Here is a 14,242-nt window from a genome sequence, read left to right as displayed (position 1 = left end):
ACACGTATAATCGGATATTTTCTCCGCCGGCAGTGGTTTTGAGAATATGCATGTCTAGTAATCGATATATAGAGTAGACAACTTTGTCGATCCTTCGTAATAAACGCCTAGGAATTTTGGAATTCTGAAATTGAGGTGGTAATACTTCCTGGATCCTCCTTATGCAATCACTGAGCCCATGAGTTACATACCTTGGAAAGCCAAGAACTGAGTTGTCGATGATCGATGCGTAGTATTAGAATTCGCTCCTTGAGTGGGCAAACTTTCGTTCAAGGCCTTGGCTAATGTTGCTGATCCTCAAGAGCCCGCTGATTCGACCAATCACAAGTTACATGTATGAAGCTCTGGAGCAAAAATATTTCGTAGCCTGGTGATGGAATTTAAAATCGTCATGTAATTCGATAGGCTGTAAAACCGGGCGAGGTAATTACAGATACTGTCCTCTGTCCACTATCGAGTGATATGATATGATTCGCTGAATTGTGTCGTATTTTGGTCATGAATTTTTAGCTGCCTGATGCTAAAGCAGATAATATTATTCCAGATCAAAATGCGCGACAAAGGGTGATGCCAATGCGTAAGAGTGTAGAATGCTCTGCGACCCATTACGGAGAACACACCCCCGGGGCAAATATTACTAAACAAGTTTAGAAACTGAGGCTTAGCCAAAACCATATAAAACAACCAAATGCAACGGGAGTCAAAGTTGGGTGGGGTCTAATATTCTTGCCTGCTTGTACAATTGTTCCTTCCTTTAAACCACGGTATCCTATACCAAAAAAAAAACCACCCGTCAACGTATTAGTTCTATACCTGTCCTTACTCTCGAACTTTTATCTACTTGCATTATTAAATATCAAAACAACCTGGCAGGAATACAATCGCTTCAGAGAGCCAGATACGTACTAACTCTATTCGTTTAGTCCCATACAAGTGAGATTTTAGTATCACACAGTTACTGCCCTACTTATTCAGCTAGATGTAACTACAATTGTTTAGGTAAAAGTTATTTCCCCACCGGCTCACTCAGAGTGGCCGAAATTCCACAGCAGCTAACATCAGGTAATTCAAAGACTAATGGATAACTCGCAATAGACATGATGTAGAAAACTAAATGAACAGACCCGAACACGTAACCATTACTTTACAAGTTAAGATAAGGAAAACCTCAAACTCAAAAAAAGACATGAGAAGCCATACCTAGAAACTCAAAAAAAAGACATGAAAAGCCATACAGCGTCATTCAATCGTGACCCGTTTCCCTAAGAGAGAAAAAAAAACAGTCATGAAAGCGAAATTCCACCCAGATGATTTCCGCGCTATTCTATCTCGGATGTCTATTTTTGTAATCTTGTAGAAAACCTGATAACCCCTCATTCCTACTTATATCGATAATTTTTTATCTCCTGAAAGGTCTCGTAGGTACCCTGGACTTTGTCCAGTTCCTAGTCTCCGACCAATCCTTTTCCTCTACCTCTTTAAATGCACCATCCATCCATGAATCCCCACTACTTGCAAGGCCTGCATCAACTCCTTCCCTCCACATCTCGCCAACCTTTCTCCCACCCTTCAGGTCTGCAGACCACCCAACTACTTTGCCATCAGGGTTTCTATCCAAAGTGACGACCGAGTTGAGACCTTGAACACCGACGAAGTAGCCCAGTCCTATCTTTCTGACTGAGCTTGGAGAGTTCCTTGCAAATGCAACAGCTGTCTCCCGAATTTTTTCGAGCCAGCTCTTGCGCAGCTGATATGCTATGGTCGGTCCCCCAGGCCCAGAGGAATCTTTTCTAGTAGGTCGCAGGATTTCATCTGCTATACGAAGGTCCATAGAGGAAATATGTTTTTCCATCGACACAGGCATTGAGATAAGGATGTTAACATATAATTCCCTGAGGTGTTTTGCATCTGCAAATATCCGCGCGACCTCTTCTGCAGCGACCCATTCAGGTTCTCGTCTCAACTCACCACCCCAATCATCGTCTTCGAAATCACTATCCATAAGTGCTGGATGAGGTGGAAGGGGCATTGCGTAGTTGAGAACATCAGGCGACGGTGGTATCTGAGGCGGAGAGGGTGACGATTCGTATTCCATAAGAACCTCATCACCCCATATTGGTGGAAGTGGTCCCATTCCCGGCGCCGCCCTGCCTCTTCGATATCCAACCGGTCTTGGACGCCATCTGATGCGTAGTTTCTCTAAAAGTGGAATACATGCAACAAGTTCACGCGCCTCGTCCTGTGAAATGACGCCTATGACGCCTTCGATGCGAAGATTTTTCATCTTTGGACAACGACGCAAGTTTCGGATCCCCATCATCATCTTGCCCACAGGAAGATGGAACATTCTCCATTCAAGGGTTTCAAGCTGCCTCAAATGTCTTAAGAGCAAGTTAAATCGTTTTAGACTAAGACGTACACGATGCAAACTGTCTGGTGCTGTTCTTGAGACCTCCTCGTCGTATCCGTGTGCAATGCTCAGGGAGGTTACCGTACGACCAAGATGTGTCGCAACCCGAGAAAACACAGAGTCCTCTAGTGGAAGATGGCGATTCAGAATCCAACCATTCCAGCCCAGATGTTTGATCGCCTTGTGCCGTAGGAAAAACCTTTCGAATGGGGGTGAAGAGAGCCATATCTCAGGTGTGCGGTCGTGAAGGTATGTCCCACAGGAACGGATGGTGACAGTTGAAAGTTTGTTTAGAGTCAACGGGTACTCTTGAACAGATTCATTTTCGTCCCCGATGATCTCCCAAACAAGTGCAGAATCGACTAGGGCTTCTGGGAGAAATTGACATCCCTTTACCTTCAACTCTTCTAGGTTATTGCAACGTTGGAGGAACAAGACCACTTTCTCCAAAGCTCTCTTTTCACCCCGAGCTATTTTTGCTCTGAACCTGAATCTTCTCCTCCTCCTTCGCTCACGATCTCTACTAGCCTGTACCCTGTCTGTAGGTCTTGGAGGCGGTATTCTGACAGGAGGTTCCATCCCTACGATGTCTTTCTGAGGCTGTGGATGATACCCACATCTGAAGAAAAGGATCCGCTTGAGAGATGGGAGGTAAAAATCGTCTCCTGGGGCCCCCTTCGCTTTTACTTTAATCCTCAACCCACCCCGCTGCGGTTCAGAAAGGTTCTGTGAGTCAAGCAGATACTGTCGAAGGTTTAGTCCTTCATCAATGGTCAATCCCTCCACCTCCCTAGGCCTTTCCCTGCCCTTTCCTTTCCCATCACCTCTCGAGATTAATCCCTCCTGACATTTCCCAGATCCACGAGAAAACTGTAGCAGTCGTAAATTAGTGTTGATGATACTCAAACTCTCAAGTTTAGGGCTCCATTTAAGAAGTCCAAGCAAGGCATTTGAAATTCTCTCGTCCCCCGAATTGAGTTTGAGAACTTCAACACGTGTGCACTGCCTAACAGCCTTTCTCACAAGCTGTACGAGCTTTTCGAGAGTTCTGAAGCGTTGATCAAGCATAGGGCGTGTGTCTGTAAGATCAGAGAAGACCTTTCCGGCTTCATTATGGTTGGGGAATGATGTGTAGGAAGAGGCTTGGTAATCTATTTGCCGAACATGTTTCGCAAGGTGTGGGTTACTATGATATAGATTGTTCGTCAGAAATTCTATTTCAGCCGTCAAAGAAGATATAAATACCTAATGGCTCTAATAATACCCATGCTCCAAGGCATGACAACTAGCGCTGGTCCACCAATAGGAAACGTGCCTCCTTGTTTTCCGTCGGGATAGAAGTCCTCCTCGTCATTATACCCGGAATCATCATCTTCATCCTGTTCCGAGTGACAGTCATGTCTCAAGCCATGCCCATATCTCATTGTCCATGCAGCACTCGGGGTCCGAGCAACCCTATGGCCATGGTTATATAAAGGATCATAAATCCTGGGTATCTCGTAAGGCTTTTCTGTGCCGAGGCTTTTTACTTTTTTCTCTTGTTTTTTCTTCCATAACCTCTTTCGACGCCCAACTTCGACCCAGTAGTCTTCCATATAATCCCCAAAAGGAATTTTCCTATATATTATAGGCGTAGCAATGTAATTCCAACGACGGCAAACGAGAGCATGTGAGGATGCCAAGTGGTGAGGACGAAAGTAAGAAAATATCTGGTGAAGGAGCTCTGTGGGAAGTTTCATAATTGGTCCCTCAATCCCTTTTCCAGAGGCTTCTAGGGTAGCCTTTGAACGCAAGGACCCCTCCTTCTTGGCCTTCCCCATACGTAAATTTCGTAAACGGTTGACCTCGAACAAAGTTTCACGGCGTAGTCCCCCTCCACCGGTTATCTCGCCTTTCCTCCGTTGAAGGACAGCTTCGACGGCAGCCTCCAAAACCATGATCTCTGAGTCTGCTTGTGCCATCTCCCATTGGTATCTGAATCGGCTTTGGCAGTAAGTAACCCATCGCTTCTCGATTTCTGGATCTGAACTTTTGTTTTTGCGTTTGCTATTTCCATTGGTTTTCTCTTTTTCTTTGCCTTTTGTGTCTTTTGAAGACGGTTCATACGCAGGTAAAGGCCCACAAATCTGATGGGCTGGGTCATTTAAGGCTTGAAGGGAGTACCTGGCACCGCCAGCCTGATGAGGTGTGTATAAAGGCTGATAGAAGGAAACTATTGAAGGTGGCGGGGTAGGAAATACACCGTATGACGACGGGAGTGGTGGAGGCAGATCAGAAGTGTAGTTGTATAATAAAGAATGACTGGGGGAACTTCGATTTCCGAGCTCTGGCTCCTCGACCTCTTTTGCCTTGCCCTTTCCTTTATAGCTACCCTCTTTAGAAGCTCCCTGCCCAGCTCCCTTCTTCTCCTCCGTATCGTCAATCCCAAGCTCTTCTGTGAAAATATCACCCACGCCGAACTTTCCTTCACGCTCCAGAAAGGCCGTTAGGCGATCCACATATCGGACCTTCTCTCTCAGAGTTTCGACATGTTGTCTCTGCCGTTCAAAGAGGACGAGGTCGGTTAAATTTAGTAATTCATCGTCCGACAAATCCCGTAGCACAGGAAACTCAGGGCGGTATTCGCGAGGGATATCTAGCGGGGTATTTGAGCGAGGTGGATAGGATAAGAATAGAGGTGGGGGAAGAGGTGGGGGTGGTGGATAGAAGTTATATGTGTATTCTAGATCATCGCTGAACTGATTGTTATTTGCTTCTGCCATGATTGGAGAGAGCTGGATTGCTACGGTGGTTGTGGCTCACAGAAGGGTGGAGCTTCATGTAATGGACAGATGAAAATGGTGGTTGTGGGTGGTAGGTAGTAGACCTTAAGACTGCATGCATGGTAAGGTAGAAATACGACACTGGTGATAGGATATGCTTACACAAAGAGTAAAGTGTGATCTACCTCGCACTTGGCGTGCGTCAAGCATACATGTGTAGCCCAAAACAGAAGCCCTCTACAATGTGAGCCTTGGCACATGTACACACCGCCGAGTGATCTTGTGGGTAATACATTTGCCTGGAATATTTACACAACAGATAACACATCATACGTACGGACCCGAAAAAAAATCTGGTCATACAGTATGCTTCGAAGACTGAATCTGCGAGATAAAGCTACTTGTTGCTGGATTACCGCCGGTAACTACATATAGGTAAAGTCCGAATCCCAACATGCACCCGCAACCCGTCGAATTGGTCTTCCGGCTAATTCAAATTTGAACAGCAGGTACCTAGATGTGGATGTATCTGACCAGTAAAAGGGATATCTAATTTTCTTTTGAGAAGTGTTTTCTAAATGAGCTTTTAGACGAACGAGGAGAGCCCCGCCCTTCTTATCCTCCGCGTGTCGAAAAACGCTCACCCTAATATACAGTAAAAATAGTGGTCTTTACCCGCAGATCTCCTCACCCTTATCAATTAATTTATTGTACCTAGCAAGAAAAACACCTTTACCATTCATTCCAGCGCTTATTCTATCCTGAAGTTTCACCAGTACTAGTATAATTGGGAATGTGCCGGCCTAGCTATCAGTAGAACGTTTGCCAGATAGGAGGAGGGGGGTTAAACCTCCACGAAGCTTTTCTTCTATTTGTTGGTCTTTATTTACATGTATTTTTTTTTATGTTTTACATGCGGGGATATAGATAAAACATGAGCATGAGAGCGAGAAACAATAACTTCAAATAAATACTTAATAGGAAAAAAGAAAGGAGAATGTAGGCAAATTATATACTTCTATTGAACTTGTGAAGGCAACCGTACTGATGTGCTAGTACACGATGGTACATGTACTTTATAATTTGGCACATGTGATATTCCGCTCCGTCAAATCAATCTATCAATGCAAGCAATCGACCAAGTGATTCTCCGTGATTCGAAACGCCACGTTCTCCTTGATGATTCAGAACTATAAAATGTAACTATCTATAATATTCCTGCCTCTCCTGATCTCATTCCACGCTCCTCTTGCAGTCACGTATGTGCCGGTACTTCTGTACATACGTGACTGACTCCTTATCTACGTATACGTGTACCCTGAAGTCGATCCTCTTGCACTCGGGAGCGGCGTAGTACAGAAGCAATAAAACTCTGAAGTCCTGATCCTAAGACATTGCGCCAGCAAGCGCTAGCTAAGGAAGAATCCCGGTAGCAGCACATGTTAGTTGCTTACTTATCTCCGGAATTATTCTGCGTTTATATTTATAATAAACTTTTTCATTCGCATTTCTAAAATATAGGAGAATGTAGAAGCTATCCGGCAGGAGAAACCCACCTGAAAGAGATGATACTACCGACCACTGAGGACCATTTATCCCTCTCATCAAGAGCAATCATCGGCTATTCCTATCCCCTTTGCTGTACGTACCTGGCTTGCACACATCAATCCCTCAACGGCACTGAACGCCTACATCAATATCCTGAAAATCAAACTATCTCTCTCCTCTTAACCACCACTGGGTCGAATGTACTTGTGCATACGTTACCCCCGACTCCTCCTCCCAGCGCCATCTAAACCACGTACTTCTACTCATGAAGAGCTCTGGACGCCGGAGTGGTATCCTAACGGAGTGTATAGTGTGTACCTGAGTTGTGATGTATCTACCTCAGAATATATTAATAGCACCTTATATCGTATCTATAATCTTTTAGATTTTTATCACGACTTCAGCGATTACAACAAATCCAACTATGCCCACAGTAGTTCGATCAAGAAGCCAACCGACCTCCTAGTGAATTTTGCCAAGTCCTTAACTCTTCTGGCAGCCAATCGAACAACCCCAAACTAATGCCGGACTCAGAATACCGAAAATATCGTCCGCATAAACAAATCAGCCCCTACAAGTCTTCATATTCTAGGAGAGACAAAGATATCTCCGTATTGGGCCGTCCATCAACACCTTACCAAGCCATAATGACAGGGTATAATTTTAAACTAAACTAAAATGTTTCTAAACCGATTCTCTTCATGGTTGCGTGGCCTAATGGTTAAGGCGCTGGTTTTCGGCTTTGTCTATCACCAGAGATTGGGGGTTCGAGTCCTCCCGCGATCGGTAGACAGTAACTTCTTTTTGAAAGTGTTCTTCAAGTACATTTTTCTAACTTGGTATTTTTAAGGACTTAACAAATGGTTGAGTGGCCGAATTTGGATGTTTAGTTAAACTGTACTTGACCTAATGAGGGTCGAAACAATATTAGATATCCATCCTGGGTTAGAATCAAGGATCCAAATGTAGCATGTGGCCGGGATGACAGCCAGTGTGGTACTGTAACGAATATCAATATTGTAACTATAAAGATGCCTGTTTTGGTCTTTATTTGTTTTAAGCGTTATAGTACAAGAATCCTCACTACTATTCAACAGGTTATTGATCTTTATCTGTCCTATCTTGTATAGATGTTCTCTAGGTAAATATAATTGTACTCGCCCAGCCCTGAAGTCGAAATCCTCAGTTATACCCCCATATCAGCGTGTATTTTCTAAGGTTTTATTAGAGCAGAGAACACAAAACCCAAACATCAAGCTTTGTCATTTTACAATTCTAATACCATTCGTCTTGGGTTGTTTATACACAATACGATCAACGAAAATCTGGATCCAAAGTACGAAAACAAGCAATCCTATATCACTCGTACAAGGCCAGAAATATCAAGACAGATCTAGGCCGACGACCCCCTAGAGATCAATTTCCCTCTCTTGATCTCTGGGCCTCCCGCTCACTAACCGCTCCTCTGCAGTATACTGTGCCCTCAACTCCGCAATATCGACACCCTCCAGCCCCGTGAGATAGAAGTCCAGTTTGCGTTTCAGAGTCAGCCGGTCCCAGGAATCGGCCCACATCTCCTCGCTCGTGTCATCTAGTGCCATGGTCATCTCTTTGAGCTTCACGAATTTGTGCGCTTTGGTCACTATAGTGTGTTAGTTGTGCGTGGAAAAGAGGAGAAGGGGGTGAGATTAATTACATTCAGTGGCAGCGGGGAGCTGCAAACCGGGGATTCTTTGAAGGACTTGGACATGGGGACGAATAGCGGCGCACCATTCCTCGCCAGTGTGCATGGAGTACCACCTCTGTTTACCGTATTCAGCACTTCCACTCCGCCATTTTCAGAATATGAAATTAAGCACCCACCGAGAACGGTTTCTTCTCCCTTAAATTTACCTGACTCATCTCCAACTTATACCTAGGCATCAGAAAGTTATCATACAACTCATTCATACTCACACTCTCCGGCAGCTCCACCCACGGGTCCCATAGCGCACACACGCTCTTTCCAAGGGCGCGGGTGAACAGCGACAGCTCCTCCGGCGACCATGTGCTGCTGCTGCGCTCGCGGAAGAAGGCAAATGTCTTAAAGGGTCGTGCGTTCCAGCTGTAGGCGCCAGGAAGGTCCTCGGTGGTGATGTACTCGAGTGGGAGGAGAATGTGGAATGTATTAACTGGGCGAGCGAATGGATTAGTAAGTGAGAGAAGAGATGGTGAGAGGAGTTATGTACGGATGTAGGCTTGAATCAGGGACTGGACAATTGGGAGCTCAGCGGGTCTGGACTGCGCGTGCGAGTAGGCAATTGAGGAGTCCGCGGCGTTGCTGAGACCGGGTGCAGGGTCAATGATTGCCGACGACGATCGACTAGGCTCAGTATTTCTTGAGTGCACGATCCAACTGATGCTCATAGGGTTATGACCTCTTATTCCGTTTTCAACTTCAGAACTACAGGGTGAAGATCGGACCTGGTCGGCTTCTTCAGCGACTTCAGACATCGTTGTGTCATTATCAGATTCGCCGGCATCGGGAAGCGCAGACTTGTATGGCTCGGGAGGCTCCACGAGAGCACCGAATGCGTTAGCAGGATTGACGGCGTCCTGCATAGTAGAGCTGATGGTATTCTGCACGATAGGGCGGATGTTATTCTGGATGGCAGGATCGAAGTTAGGATTGATAGCATTCTGTATGGCAAAATTGACCATGTTCCGTATGGCAGGGTTGACGCCGGTGTTCTGCATGGTGGGATGGATGGTGCTCTGCATGGCATGATTGACAGTATCCTGAACAATAGAACCGACATTGTTTCGAGCGGCAGAATGGAGGGCAGTATTCCGCATACCAGGATTGATAGTGTTCTGTATATCAGCTATATCAGGACTGTCAGTGTCCCGAATAGCAAGGAGGTAATCGGCCATATCGGGATCTGTGATGGTACTGTCGCTGTCGTACATGTTTTCGTCCATGATAGTAGTACCAGAGGCGTAATTTGGTACATCAGGAACAGTTGGTATGTCTTCTAGCAGGACTGTACTGGCCGGTAGCTCTGGGAATGTGCTATCGGTATCTCTAGAATCCTGAGCTTTTTCCTTTGGGGTTTTGGAGTTTGACTTTGGAGTACTACGGTCACCCATTTGGGGGATATCAGCAGTTTCAACTTCCACCTTGACTTCATCCACCTTGACGTCCATTGTAGATGAGAATGATATTTAAGCTTGGTTGATTCTTGTTTAGAGGATTTTATGATGGTGGGTAGGAAATGTTATTTTTGTGCGGGATTTTGTGGTTAATCGGGAAGGGAGCTCCCGATTGAATGTGAAATTTGGGAGTGACTTAGCTAACACGGCCGAGCCCCCCCCCCCCCCCCCCCAATTCTTATCCAAACCTTTTAGAAAAACATCACTTCTTGACTTTCCCCAACCATCTCCAAACCTCTCTCTGTAAAAGAAAAAAATTAGAAACCCAAGAATCTCAAATTTAATCTAACGTCTATCAACACCCCCACCAGACCAGCTAACCATATACAAAATGGCCAGCAAAATAGTCATTTCCCAAACCCAAAAGATTATCCACACCTACCTTTGTTTGTCCCCCCTCCCCGATACCTCTCCACAAGTAAAAAACTAAAGAGTTTCCACGTGCCATAGTAACCAATCTCAAGGTCTTCATCGTACCCAAGTTCATCGATATGCACGACATCCCCGGAACCCTCAAATGGGAGATCGACCGTTCCGATTGCTTTGATTTTGTTCGCGACCTGCGCATGGGTGTCTGGAACAGACTACACCATATTGCCTTTCGCACAGCGTTAGGGACAAAGATTAAGGCTATACTGTTGAAGAAGGCGATGGATTTGCCTGGAATTGAGAGCCTGGGTGATGAACGTACGTATCTCCAGTTAGATTATAAATGTTGTTGGTCCTCAATTAAGCTTCTATAACTAGACTGCTCAATGTCGGAACTGGAGGCCAAGATCAAGGAGGCAAGTGAAAAGGATGAGCGCATGAAGAATGAGCTCAAGATCCTTAAGATATGCAATGAGGATGCGAAGCTGCAAATTCAGAGGCTCAAGGCGATGAACGCAGGGAAGTTTGTGAGGGCGAGGATTATGGTACAAAATGCGCAGAGTTCACGTCTTAAAAACATCACACGCCAGAGCGCAGCGAGGGTAGAGAACAAGAATTAAGCGGAGACTAAAAGGAGAATGATATATGGGCGTGAGTGCTTGATTTGCTGCTACAGTCTAAATTTAGGCGTCATTCTCCTCCCTTCTTTCTATTCACTTTTCGTCAGCTATATTATCCATCCAACTATTTGTATGCCACTTTTGGCGATAGGATAGGAATAGATACGGTTATGGATGATACGGTCGAGTGATTTCCCGTGAAGTTGAAGCCCCAAAAGATGGGGGAATTTCAAAGCTCTACTACCGCTTAGCCTCGCTGAGAAGTAGAATTTTGTTACGGAGGTTATTTTTCTGCGTAGTGTAAATTTTGGATTGGATTTAGTGATCAGATCGCATCAACTTATCATCTTCCTCGCGATCGCCGCTTTCTTCTCTTTTTTCCTTATTTCTTCCTTCTTTTAGTAGACCTCTCTGTCTGTCCTATCTCTTAGTGCTCTGCCCCTTAAGTAAATAGATTGAAGCCCAGTAATCTATCATTTCCGAAGATATAGGGCCTTGCCTCAAAGCTACTTCACCCTGCAACCAGACTATTTATGAATTAACAAGTACAACATCGCGGCAAGTCCCGCCAGAACACATAGCCACCAAAGCTCGATTTTAAATCCTCACTATATATATATAGCAACGGCTTATCCACCCATTTGTGAAGACCTACACGCCCCAAAAAAACCCAACAAAGCACGTCCCCCACAACGAGCAGGATTCCTTCCCTTAATCTCCCACGACGTGTTGACAACCTGTCACAATCACTTCTATATGTTTGTACAGCCTCCCCTGAATTAAGGGACACATATTTATTGGCCTAATCAACCAACCAGACCCTGAAGGGACGCAACCCTCATGATCAAGGCCGAAAGATACTAAAACCATAACTCTCCTCGTCCATCTGCGTCATGACTCATACCATCCGGAAAGCCTATAGATCCCGACCTCTACTAATTCCATTCGTCAACACCGAGTATAAGGTAATCTAACAAGAGAAAAAGACTTGGCGAGTGATATCATATGATTGTAATGTAGTGTATCATGAAATATCACTCGGGAACATGTGTGGTTGAAATTTGGTTTGTTTGTTTGTTTGTTTAATTCATAGCAAGTCTTTGGTTTTTTAAAGTGGACGGTAGCTTACATCGCTGCCATGTAATTGCTTGTTGAGAAAAGAAATTCTACTTTATATCTATTATTGATATGTAGTCTAGTAAGCGTTTTGATAATGGGGTACAACGGTCTTTTGGAAGGCATCTCAAGCCAAATAAAAGTTAGTGCAAATATATGATTGAATATTCCAGGTAGATAGTTTTTCTAAAGGGAGAGTTATCGTTGCCAACCACAAATACTATCAGCTGCAATTCAGGCGACATGCCGTCGTGACCTTTTCAATTCGAGTCAGAAGCCTTAAGACTCGCTTTAACAAGATTATATTTAGTGATTCTGTGTTACGTCTAGTGACTAGTCAGTCACTTCTCTGGGTGTTTTTAGCTTTCGATACTACAGGTAGACGGATTTGGAGATTTAGTTTGAAAAGACAACCATGCAATACGATTAATCAACCAGCTACTATCAATACCCAGCCCATACGCTGGCTTAGAATGGATCCAGCTTGTATCCCATAACTTTCCTTCCAAAGTCGTCGTAAACCAAACAGCCCTCTAAGTAGCCTTTGGAGTCTGCAATCTCTTCACCAAGACTAATCTTGAGCCTCTCTAAGCGGGGCGCTGACGGTAGAGGTGTTTTATTCCTTAATTTGGCTGGGGCGATTTCTGTTGCTGACAAAAGTCTATTTTTCTTATGACGGCTTCGTTGTTTGGATATCTTGGTAGAATTGTCTCCTTTTTTTGTTCCAGAACTTGATTTCTTTTTCTACAAACCCTTTGATTAGCTCATTTCCATGCATTACAATTGTAAATACCACAACAAAATCTTAGACGTTACCTCGAGTTTATTATTTTTCTTTTTAAATATCAAGGTATTCCTACCCTCCTCATCTTCCTTCTCATCCTCTTTACAATTGCCATTGTCAACTTGCCCCTCGCCTTCATCTTCTGTCTGCCAATGGGTTCTATAGTCATGCTCTGGCTTTCTTTTAAAAAGTGCTAAACGGACATGACTATCTACCTGGTCATTTAGGGTCAAGTTGTCGGAAGTATCAAACATGCCCGAAACCTGAGTACCAAACTCCGGAGCAGCCCTCGAAAAACCTCCCATGACAGCTTCACCAATGCCGCCTCCAGTTCTCTGCGGGTCCCTGGTTCCTCTGATGTTCATGGGTGTGAGCTCTAAATGAGCCCGTGTTCGTAGTTCTCTAGACCCTGTTGTGTGAGACCCTGCATCCTTTATTGTCTCTCGAGATTCATATCCAATTTTGGGATTGTGATGTAGGATAATCCTACTAGGAGAAATCCCCACCATCCCTGCCTCGAGTCCCAGTACGTCTTTCTGATCCTGCGGAACCCCTATTCGTATGTTTCGTTCGAATTGAAAATCAGCATCGAGACTAGCATAGAAGGGGTTTCCAGTAACAGAAAGCTTCACTACCGTATCTCCCCGGTCTATACCTAACCCCCCAAGTCCGGATCCAACATTAGGATTGACGACTTCAGCAAAGCTTCTTTCTGGGTTCTGTATCAAGAAGCCAACTATATCATCTACAACTTCAACCGGTGTTGGCGACCAGGAGTCTGGAAGCAGTGGTATCGTATCCATGTTTTGCATGAGGACGGATTAGTAGAAAGTTTTCTTCTCGTAGATATTGTGAATGTCGCTTCTGTAAGAGATCGGGATGCTCCTACAAGCGTGGAGTGGTTGGTGTACTTGATAAAAGCACATATATACACAAGTACTTTACCACGTGCACATTATGTAATTGTAATTAACACTTACTTTATTTACCTACATTCCCCGTATGCAGTAAAAAATAAAAAAATTTCTAAGCAGAAATCCAACTGATACTCGATCGGGCGCATTATTCAACTATGCTACCGAGCCTGTTGCGTATAATGGATCATTGAAAGTGAGTGTTAACCGTACCAGGATTATATATAGATCGCATGTACACCACCATCAATATTTTATCCTCTCTCAATTCCTGCCTTTCACATTCTTTACTATCGGACCCCCTGAACTGTGCTTGATCAAACCTCGGTGTTTCACATTACTATGAAGAAAATATAATCACAGAAGATCACTCGTGCCAAGAAGATACCTCCTAATATGGCTACTTACCTGCTACCCATTTACTCAAAATAATTAGCTCGCCGATACCCACCAAATCTACACGCAATGTTAATCTCGGAGTCTCTCGGTCGATACTTTCCTCTATTCTCTCTATACTTGCAAACTTC

At 44.5% G+C, this 14,242-nt stretch overlaps 4 protein-coding genes across 4 annotated transcripts; 1 reads left to right on the top strand and 3 right to left on the bottom strand.

Annotated features, from left to right (window-relative positions):
- Positions 1-1,399: 1,399 nt before the first annotated feature.
- Positions 1,400-5,172, bottom strand: LAJ45_01626 (uncharacterized protein; the record flags this gene model as incomplete). The annotated part of the gene is made up of 2 exons (XM_046111219.1): positions 1,400-3,596; positions 3,656-5,172. The coding sequence occupies 2 exons, from the start codon at positions 5,170-5,172 to the stop codon at positions 1,400-1,402; spliced, it is 3,714 nt and encodes a 1,237-aa protein (XP_045975163.1).
- A 2,957-nt stretch (positions 5,173-8,129) lies between these two features.
- Positions 8,130-9,906, bottom strand: LAJ45_01625 (uncharacterized protein; the record flags this gene model as incomplete). The annotated part of the gene is made up of 4 exons (XM_046111218.1): positions 8,130-8,362; positions 8,417-8,522; positions 8,677-8,891; positions 8,949-9,906. 4 exons carry the CDS (start codon positions 9,904-9,906, stop codon positions 8,130-8,132), a joined length of 1,512 nt encoding a protein of 503 aa, XP_045975162.1.
- Positions 9,907-10,403: 497 nt separating this feature from the next.
- LAJ45_01624 (uncharacterized protein) lies at positions 10,404-10,901 on the top strand (the record flags this gene model as incomplete). The annotated part of the gene is made up of 2 exons (XM_046111217.1): positions 10,404-10,599; positions 10,660-10,901. 2 exons carry the CDS (start codon positions 10,404-10,406, stop codon positions 10,899-10,901), a joined length of 438 nt encoding a protein of 145 aa, XP_045975161.1.
- Positions 10,902-12,485: 1,584 nt separating this feature from the next.
- Positions 12,486-13,604, bottom strand: LAJ45_01623 (uncharacterized protein; the record flags this gene model as incomplete). Its single annotated transcript, XM_046111216.1, has 2 exons — positions 12,486-12,661; positions 12,878-13,604. The coding sequence occupies 2 exons, from the start codon at positions 13,602-13,604 to the stop codon at positions 12,486-12,488; spliced, it is 903 nt and encodes a 300-aa protein (XP_045975160.1).
- Positions 13,605-14,242: the final 638 nt, after the last annotated feature.

This window comes from Morchella importuna (assembly GCF_003444635.1).
Source record: "Morchella importuna strain M04M26 chromosome Unknown Morimp01GS003, whole genome shotgun sequence".
Taxonomy (NCBI): Eukaryota; Fungi; Ascomycota; class Pezizomycetes; order Pezizales; family Morchellaceae; genus Morchella; species Morchella importuna.
This window is presented reverse-complemented; position numbering and strand designations above follow the sequence as displayed.